Below are 10,000 nucleotides of genomic sequence, written 5' to 3'. Positions count from 1 at the left end.
AATTATCCCAGCTCTCGGTACTAATGGAAAAGCTTTTTACCTAGGTCTTCTAAGAGTGTCCTCCCAGGTGCCACAACCGAGAGGAAACGGTATGGCACACTACCAATTATGTTATTATCCATGATGGAGTCTTACTTGGCATTTCATGCTTCTTCCTTTTTTTTCTCTTTTTTTTTACATTGCTGCAGCAATTTTACCTCTAACCACCACAATTTTTGAGATCTCAGGGAAAGATGCATTCAGGGCTGCCCTCCTCTCTTATTTTTATGGAGGAAGAAAGAGAGAATCCATTTCCTATCTTGACAAATAGCATATCCCACAAAAGAATTATCCAGAACATAAAAAACATATTCTCATCCTCTTTCATTCGCTAAAAAAGAACCATCTTGGTCAAAATGTAACCATTTCCTTGAAGAAAAAAAACCTGGAACGTATTCTTCAAGAATGCACGTGGTTTTTGTTCATCTGTAACAAAGGTGACCTCTATTCACAGAACCTTACTAAAACACTGCAGAGAGAAAGACATATTATTCATCTCCCACAAATTTTAAATCAGAATATTTCCAGCATATTGCACCATGTAAAAGGGAAACTGTTTTAACGTTTAGCCTTATTTTATTAAAATTCATTGTTATCTCCAATATTTTGTCCAAGTTCACAGTGCCATAATTGAACAAACTGAAATAACCTGGTAATATTGACCTAAACTAAGAAGCCATTCCTAAAGAAAAGAGCAGTCAGGCAGCTGCAGTGGAAGAATTCATTACCTCTTTGGACACAGGTGTCAAATGCTGCATTCTTTCTTTCTTCTGTGCATGGATTTCTTTCTCCATATACTCTATGTAACTAGCAAGACAACGTGAGTGGAAGTAGTGGTAACATGGGGTTTTGGTGAAAGCCTCGTTTTCCTGTGAAGATGAAAGTAGAGATTCTCAGGAGTACATTAAGTTGAGCATTATTCTTTCAGGAAATATTGCAGAGGGCAGTGTCTGCCACATTTAAATTCTACTCCCATAGCAGATTAACTCCAAAGAATCATATAAAACTTTCTGCATATAATTAATAGATTTCTTATTTTTTTTTATTCCACAAAATACGGTTCTTTTGTGTGAAAAGCTGCTTCTAAGGGCGGGTAGGTAGCATTTTCATGTAGGCTGCAGAAACAGGAGTATGCCCCCTAATAAACTCCTATGCCGTATTCAATTTTCCTAAAATCCCCATTAGATTCTCTTTTGCATCACGTTAACTGCATCACGACAATCTAAGAGATTCCTACCTAGACATCTTTTCAAGAAGCTCACCCACATTTCTTTTTTTCTTCTTCTCCTTGATGATTTCAATTCCTCTAATTCCCAAAATGATTTTTTTAAAAAACCCGCTAAGTCCGCTGTGTCCTTACCTGAAAGCCATACAGGCAAATCACGCACTGCCCATGAGGGATGTTGTTGTCTGTGAGGATTTCTTTTCCCTTCTTGTTGAGAGAAAAAGCCAGTGTGTAATTTCACATCCTAAAGCAGAGACACAGTCCAAGCTAAAACCATTCCTTACCGCCACCCTGTATAACCTCACAGATCTCTCTCCTGTCCTCTTACCTCTATTAGTTCATATAGCACAGGTGTGCCCAGCTGACTCTCAGCAATACATTGCAGTGTCTGAGAAATTCTAGATAGGCAGAAAAGGGGCATCAAGAGAAAAACCAGAGGGCAATACTTAATAAAAGTGGCTTAATTGATCAAACGCAATGACAAGCTGAACACTTAAGACAAGCCCAGGCTCAATCTGAGAGATTGTAATCTGCAGCCCTGCACAAAAAAAGATACTTCCAAACACTTTAAAAGGAACGACAATAGGAAATAATTATACTCTCAGGATATTATGTCATATGGATAGGCTGCCCCTACTTGTGGAATGAGCACAGGGAAGGAACCCAAGCTGCCTTTGCCGTGGGATGTTATTGCCATGGGGATGAATGAATCTGTGATAGTGGCTTAATACTGCAAGGCTCCCCTCAACTTACCCCATGGTGGGGATGCATTTGCCTCATTTGATAAACAGCAACAGCAGCCTGGGTTGCCCAGCCTTTCCGAGTGCCCTCTGAGGAAAGGGAACGAAAAGGGCAAGGCCTTACGGGTATTGGTGAGGCAGGTGGAAAGAAATGTGGAGCGGACAACTCTGTCCATCTTGTGCTTTAGTTGATCAAAAATGTCTTTCATAAAGTTCTCCTTTAACGCCCTCTCCCAAAATAAATCCCATACACTGGACAATAATTTTTTTTTCCAAAACTTTTGCTTCCTGAAAAAGTTTTGATGTGTATGATAAACCTCTTCAAACTGAACACAGATACAATTTCAGAATGACTGCATCACACAGGAATCTTGGGAAACATGAAATTAGCTTTCAACGACTATATTTAATTGCATAATGTTTCCAACATACTGCAGGAGTTCAGCAGGGCTAAAAGTGTTTTGCTGATTTTTGTTTATATTCAGTGTCCAATGAGTCTCGCTCTAGTGTCCATCAGTCAGCCAGCACTGATGGATTCCAGTTGCCCTGATACCATTTTTCTATTGTGACAATGTTCTGGTGAAAGCTTGCACTATATTCATCACTGATTGCACCTAGATTTTTGGGAAAGAAATCCAAGTGTGAATAACAGAAAATGAATCTTCAGTGACATGTTTCACTTCATGGCATTTTGTGTTGTAAGACGTTCAACAAGCAACCGAAGGTAGGATAGTGCTTTATAGTTGCCAAGAAAATTCTCTATGACATCCTTAAATGCTTTCCAGGTGATTTTCTCTGGTCCCACTAACATAGACCTGGGCATCTTATGGCCCCTGCATCACATCCAGCCCGCATGAGGTCAATCGGAAATTAGAAATAAAATGTAAATAAGACATGTATTCTTACCAAAAGCACTAATAAAAACCATATAATTTATTGGACGCGGTGGCTCAGTGGGTTAGGACGCTGAGCTTGTCGATCAGAAGGTCGGCAGTTTGGCGGGTCGAATCCCGAGTGCCGCGTAACAGAGTGAGCGCCTGTTACTCGTCCCAGCTTCTGCCCACCTAGCAGTTCGAAAGCACGTAAAAATGCAAGTAGAAAAATAGGGACCACTACGGTGGGAAGGTAACAGCGTTCCGTGCGCCTTTGGCGTCTAGTCATGCCGGCCACATGACCACGGAGACGTCCTCGGACAAACGCTGGCTCTTCGGCTATGAAACGGAGATGAGCACCGGCCCCTAGAGTCGGAAACGACTAGCACGCATGTGCGGGGGAACCTTTACCTTTACCTTTATAAAGCAATAAAAGTAACATTGAGCAAAATTAAATTCAGCCTCCTATCGGTTTGACCATCCACAACAGTCCCAGTTTCTCATGTGGCCTTGTGGGAAAATTAATTGTCCACCCCTCCACAAACAGATTTTCAAACTGCTTGTCATTGATGGTGAATATGATCTGTTGACCAATAAAAATGCCTTCCTTAATCTTGGTATCAGGTATTCTTGGAAACATCTGTCTCAAAGAACAAAAATCTTCACCTTCTTTGCTCATCACTTTCATAACATTTTTCATCAGTCTGGGTTTTATGTGAAGTGGAAAAAATATCTTTGTTGGCTCAACAAAGTTCATGTGCCATGTTTTTCTATCCTGGAACCAAATTCTTTCAGAGTGGTCATTTCTTTTTAGTATAATGAGACTCTCTTGCACGGTTGTCCCATTCACATATGTAACAACAGTACTTGGTATATCTGAACTGCATTTCAAGCAGCAGTCTCACTACTCTTAGATATCCACAGATATTCCAGTTAAATTTGGTGTACTAGATGTGCTTCAACAACAGTTCCATGTTTTTTTGGGGGGGTTTCAATGTGTGCAGCATAGCCAATAGGTACTGAAGGATGTACATTACAACTGTGTAAAAACAAAAGATTTCTACAAAATGGTATGTGATAGTTAAATTACAGGTTTTTTTATGATTAGCAGCCAAAAATCTACAAGATTCACCCAAAAATGTTCAGGAAGCAAAATCTTTGTTGTCCAGTTAATTCACAAATGTATTTTATATATAGAAACTACCTTCTTTTTACTATCACACAATATAATAGTATCTTTAATATTAGAACAGAAACATTACCTTCCTCTTCTAAAGGACAGTTGCATATAAAGGAATAGAACTACAAAAGTTAAAATGGGTATCAGAAACCCACTTCCAAAGGAAGTGTGTGACTAATTGATAATGTTGATGATAAGATCAAAGTACTTACTTTTGGATCTGTTCATCTGATAATCCCCGAGGATTCTGGATAACAATCTTTGGTATTTCATTTGGATACTAAAAGAAAACCAACCCAGGTGTAAATATATAGCATAGCCATGCTCCATGATGAAATAAGTAGAAAAACAGCACTTAGACATTTACCTGCAGAGGCACAGACAATACAAGGGTGAAACAGACATACTGAGAATCTTGATCCTCAGCAGTTGCTGGGTGTAGGGTGATGGAGATTTCCCAGGGAACAGATCTAGTTTGAGAGAGGCGCAAGCTAAAGTCAATTGTCAGAAAAGAGAACAAATTTTAAAAGTAACACCTTGGAGCTCTCTTGCACTGGTGACTTTAACAGACAGCCTCATTTACAATCTTAAAGATTTGTATCTATGTAACTCAGAGTGTGATATAGGAGTGATGTGCCAATTTTACTCCTTACTTCTGGCATATAAGCCAAAGATGATTATTCATAAGGAAATCTGGCCTCAGGGTTTATTTATTACTACACATACTCTCGTTATGTTTTACCTGTAAGCTAACAAAACATCTGACAATAAAGCAAATACCTGTTTCCTTTAAACACATGAAGCTCGTCCAAATAGATAGACTCTAAGACTTCCACTTCTGAAGACAAACCCCTGAAGAAAAAGAAATAATGTTACAGATATATCTCATTTTCTTAAATTCCTTCTGCCTGCACAGTATGAGATGTTTTTACAGCAATAATATAGAAGGCAAGCTCCTTTCAATAGCATAATAGAAACTGATCTTTAAAACTACATAAGGTCACTTTGGAAACTAAGTGGCATTTGTAGTAATCATATAAAATAATTTGAAATTACAAAATGCCCCTAAAACTAGAAAAATTTAGAAAAAGCCAAATTTTCAGCCTCAAGATTAGAATAGTGCCATTATTTTTACAATAGCTAAAGATCAAAGTCATCATTACACTACTTACTATTTTCTAAGATAGATTTTCTATATGACACTCCATCTGTATTCAAAAGCTCCAGTTCTGTAAACTGCTTTAATTTTATACAGCAATGGCCAGAAGAGCAAGGGTAAAATAGATGAAGAGAGACTGTACTAAGTTTATAGCATTCATAAATGGCAGTAGGAAGGGAAAAGTAATTTTCTCTTAGAATAACTACTTCCTGTACTTGTATAGCTAGTGAATATAACTGCTTTCATTCCTTCTTTGTAGGAATAAAAGGCACTTTTTAATCTACTAAAAAAAGAATATTGAAGAGTTTTGTCTCAAAGTACAAAACAAAGGAAACCACTCACATCTGCGGTAGTGAACTGAACAAAATTTAATTCTTGTTCCTTGAGTTGAGTCAAAGTCAAACTGTCCCTGTACCCAGTTTCTGAAACAGTATTGTATCTCTGCCTTTCTCTAATTTGCCATGAAAGCAACATAAAAACAACATTGCACTTTATAAGTTACAGATATAAAGAAATCATGCCAAGATTAAATATCTGCATATAACGCAGTACAGAAAAAAAGGAAAAGAGTAGACTAAACCTGTCATGTATTTCAAGCAAATTTTTCTCGCTGAAAAAAACAACTTGGCAGATAGTCCCAAAGGTGCTTTTCTGAATTAGCTTCTTGGCTAAGAAGCGAAACGTTTTCAAGAATAAAAACCAAGGAAGTCCCGTACCATTTTGGAAAAAGCACCTTCGGGACAACCACGACCTGGATGACTGAGAATCTCCATAGGCATTCAACCTGGCAGTCACTAAAGTAATGCTACCATATGTAGGCTGCAAAAATCCAGACTACTATTTATTTATTATTGGGACTTAATATGCCAATTATATGACTATTAGATGGCGACAAGAAGTATCTAACTCTTTGATCCACTGATGAACTTTCGGGTCGAATGACCGAGGTTACTTTTCTTTTGTTCTGACGTTTCACCATTCAGCCCGAAAGCTCATCACTGCTTCCACTGATGCCAGCCGCGAAAGCCTAAGCCTTTTTGCTGCCATATTGGTGAGTCCGGATGTTTGCAGCGCAGATCTACTTGCCCCAACAGAAAGAGTTTTAGTACACTTCACAGACAGATACCGATTAGAAGTTCTCAGCTAAACTCTCGGCTTCCTTATGAACTCTTAATGAGGGTTTTGACATCCAGGCTGCCAAAAATAGAGAGGTTAAACTAGAGCAGAGGTCTTCAAACTCGGCCCTTTTATGACTCGTGGACTTCAACTCCCAGAATTCCTCAGCCAGCATGCCTGGCTGAGGAATTCTGGGAGTTGAAGTCCACGAGTCATAAAAGGGCCGAGTTTGAAGACCCCTGAACTAGAGGGTAGCAAAACAGAACCCAGTTTTGGTAATTCGGACAAAACGAGACCAAACCGCCTTCCTTACCAATCCTCCTCTCCCGTCTGCTCCTCTTCCCCTGCCGTGGCCATTTTTGCCAGCGAAAAACCGGAAGGACGGCCTAATCGGCCACGATTACTTCCGGCGCCAGGAGTTGCTAGGCGATAGGTCGGCGACGCCGTCGTCTGACGCTTGGCCAGTAACGGGCGTCTTGAGCGTGCGGGTTTCCTTCCCTTCCCCGCCCTTGGAGTGCCGGAGCTAAACCTCCCCTCCCTTCCTCGCCGGGAGCCCGTCGGTCATCCCCCACCCCACCAGGCATAGACGGGCCGGAGCGGCGGGACGGCGGTCTGAGGGGAGGGAAGGGGAGGGGATGACCGTCTTTTGCTGTGAGTTGAAACGCTGGCCGCGCGTTCTGCACAGGTACTTAGGAGTAAGTCCTAGCAGTGGCTGAGCGTTCTCTTAAGCCAGTGTTTCTCCCCCTCGGCCACTTTTAAGACGCGTCGACTTCAGCTCCCAGAATCCCCCAGCCAGCCGTGAATGGGGAGGGGAATTCTGGGAGTTGGAATTTCCTCGCGCCTTTAAAGAGGCTGAGGGGGAGAAACACTGCTCTAAGCTAAAAGGGTATAGGATTTTAGCCTTTCCGTTTTAATGCCTCTTTGCAAACGTTTTTGGAAAAAAACAGGTCTAATAAGCAGTGGGCTGATGCCTCCTTAAGTAACACCAGCTGCCTGCAATTCGTGCAGGTTCGCATCCCACCAGGCTCAAGGTTGACTCAGCCTTCCATCCTTCCGAGGTAGGTAAAATGAGGACCCAGATTGTTGGGGGCAATAAGCTGACTTTGCAATAATGCCGCTTGGGGTGTGTGTGAAAGCCCTAATAAGCAGGCATATACATAGAATGAAGGCTACTGCTAAGCTTGTAAGCCGCCCTGAGTCTTCGGAGAAGGGCGGGATATAAATGGAATTTTTAAAAAAATAAAGCCAAAGGAACTCTTGGCAGCACTGCAGTTGTCATCCCCTACCTGTTGTGGGTGTGCGGTGTGTTATACAGTAAAAATTAGGAGGGAAAGGTGTCCTTGGGAAGAACTTTATTTCTTGTTGAAACTGCAGTAACTGAAATTTGAGAAAGGTTGCTGGTTAATATATAATTATATAATTATATTATATTATATTATATTATATTATATTATATTATATTATATTTATTATATTATATTATATTATATTATATTATATTATATTATATTATATTATATTTATTATATTAATCAAAAAATAAATCAGATTAAAAAAAGACAAAGGGATCAGAATAAAGAACAAAACTAAAAGGCAATCTATAAATTCTCACAATTTTCCTTGAGTCTTCTAAAAGGAGGTGCTAAAGAGTTATCGCAAAAGAGCTTCTTCCTTTCCAGTTTGAAGGATGAGTAAAGCAGAAAGTTTTGATTTTATTTGCTTGACGTATTGCAACCCAAAGAAATTTGCTATGAAAATTCATCCCACCAAAGAAGTTTCAGTGTTACTGGACTCTTTGGTTTGCCAATTCTATGGGATTTGTCTTGTATTTTAGGACCATTAATGGAAGTGGTTGGAACCCAATGAAGTTTCCAGAAACTGGGAGATACACTATCAAATCAGAAGTTTTCCAAACAAAGGTTAGAAGGATATGGTACATATAATAATGACCAGACTTCCAGTAAGAAAGAGAAGCCAAATGTAAGCCAGAGTAGAGACCTTGTTGTATAATTTCACTGATGTTAATTGAAGTAGAAGTAGAATTTTTTTTTGCAGAATCTGGTTAATAGAGAAACTTAGTAATGCCATTATTGCTCAGCAAATATCTAATTATCAGGCTTCCTGTTACAGGAAGAATCTGAAGTGTGTGAAATATACCATGATTTGGGGGTGGAGGCAACTTTTGAATTACGAAAAATCCAGAAGGGTAAAGGAGAAATGTGAGAAAATTATTGGAGAAGAAAAGAGGTCAATTTGAGAATGTGGCAGAGGGAAGTCCTGGTGACTTAACTTGCAGGAGCTAAGTGTCTGTTTCTGCACTCAACAGGTTATGCTCTCATCCTTTTCCGTACATTCTAATCATGGACAGGTATCATGTGTTGGAAATGATTGGAGAAGGCTCTTTTGGAAGAGTCTATAAAGGACGTCGCAAATATAGTGCACAAGTAAGAGCAAAAGGGATAATGGCCATCAGCAACTGACTGAACTTTCAGTGAGGGTTCACTTACTCTGATTAACAATCATTTGTTAACTAAGCCCCAATTATCTGGGCTTCCATAACATGCAAAGTCAAAATCAAACAAATCATATTAGGGGATTCCCTGTTCTGTTAATCCAGAGACAATTGGGAAAGAAAAAAAATTCTTTGACAGAAAAATTAGGAAAGGAGGCAAATAGTGATTCAGCATGTTTCCCCAGCCTTTTCTTTTCTTAAAACGTTACAGGTTGTGGCCTTGAAGTTTATTCCTAAAGTAGGTCGGTCTCAGAAAGAGCTGAAGAATTTGCAACGAGAGATTGAGATCATGAGGGGACTTCACCATCCCAACATTGTCCAGATGCTTGACAGTTTTGAAACTGACAAAGAGGTGAGAACATATTGGTAATACTACTTTAAAGTTAAGTATAGGAGAGAGAGGAAAAAGTGTGCACTGTGTGCATCTTAGGGAAAGCCCTTTCTGGTGGATTATGTGCCATCAAATCAATGTCTACTCTTGCCACTCACATAGCTAGATTTTCTCCAAGAAGATTTGAGGGCCCTAGAGCGTATTATTATTATTATTTATTGGATTTATATACCGCCCCTCTCCGAAGGGACTCGGGGCGGTATGAATTTTTACTTCATTTCCCAATAAAGCTGTTTCATTTTGCTCAACTGAGAATATTTGGATTACAGTATGTTCCTCTTATAAAAATCTAGGAATGGCTACCAGTAGGTTTCTCAATGGGATTCAGAGTAAAGCTCCCTTTTGCAATTGACTAATGCGAACAGGTTTGGAAATGTTTGGAATTTCACTACTGGTATTGCTTTTGCTTTCTCTTGTCACAATTATATTTGGTAATTTCTCTAGTTCTTTCTCTTTTTTCTGCTGTCTCTGGGTACTGCAGTGTCCACTATCCAGACTTTTTTTAAAATCAACTTTATATTCCTTTCTTTTACTTCTAACAATCTTAATCTTTAGTTCATTCAAGTAATGTCATAGAATTGATTTCTTTTTTTTTAACCCTTCTCACAAAATTTATCTAAGCTTTAGTAAACCTCTTTTGTAAATCCAATATATAAAAGTTATCCAGATCATTCTCTTGGTTTATTATGTACGATTACTTTTTGATTTTTAAAACATCAAATAATTTCTTTTGTATGTCTGATAACACATCATTTTCCATGTTATA

The 10,000-nt window shown here is 39.2% G+C and overlaps 2 protein-coding genes across 3 annotated transcripts in view; one reads left to right on the top strand and one right to left on the bottom strand.

The window, feature by feature from the left end:
• The window catches only part of RNF25 (ring finger protein 25), a 15,315-nt gene extending 8,621 nt beyond the window's left edge, over nucleotides 1–6,694 (bottom strand). For both annotated transcript variants that reach the window (XM_083375785.1, XM_083375786.1), the window contains exons 1-7: nucleotides 6,645–6,694; nucleotides 4,837–4,908; nucleotides 4,424–4,526; nucleotides 4,269–4,336; nucleotides 1,593–1,662; nucleotides 1,400–1,471; nucleotides 768–908 (exon numbers count right to left, since the gene is read on the bottom strand). In XM_083375785.1, coding sequence (XP_083231911.1) covers nucleotides 768–908; nucleotides 1,400–1,471; nucleotides 1,593–1,662; nucleotides 4,269–4,336; nucleotides 4,424–4,526; nucleotides 4,837–4,908; nucleotides 6,645–6,688 — 570 coding nt within the window. In that variant the 5' untranslated portion in view covers nucleotides 6,689–6,694. The remainder of the gene's footprint in view (nucleotides 1–767; nucleotides 909–1,399; nucleotides 1,472–1,592; nucleotides 1,663–4,268; nucleotides 4,337–4,423; nucleotides 4,527–4,836; nucleotides 4,909–6,644) is intronic.
• Nucleotides 6,695–6,919: 225 nt separating this feature from the next.
• The window catches only part of STK36 (serine/threonine kinase 36), a 40,111-nt gene continuing 37,030 nt past the window's right edge, over nucleotides 6,920–10,000 (top strand). Inside the window, exons 1-4 of the mRNA XM_083375685.1 lie at nucleotides 6,920–7,030; nucleotides 8,181–8,250; nucleotides 8,658–8,775; nucleotides 9,055–9,195. Of these exons, the coding sequence (XP_083231811.1) occupies nucleotides 8,692–8,775; nucleotides 9,055–9,195 (225 nt within the window). The 5' untranslated portion in view covers nucleotides 6,920–7,030; nucleotides 8,181–8,250; nucleotides 8,658–8,691. The remainder of the gene's footprint in view (nucleotides 7,031–8,180; nucleotides 8,251–8,657; nucleotides 8,776–9,054; nucleotides 9,196–10,000) is intronic.

This window comes from Vipera ursinii (genome assembly GCF_947247035.1).
Source record: "Vipera ursinii genome assembly, chromosome: 1".
NCBI lineage: Eukaryota > Metazoa > Chordata > Lepidosauria > Squamata > Viperidae > Vipera > Vipera ursinii.
Note: the sequence above shows the minus strand (reverse complement) of the source record. Positions and strands in the feature narration are given on the sequence as shown.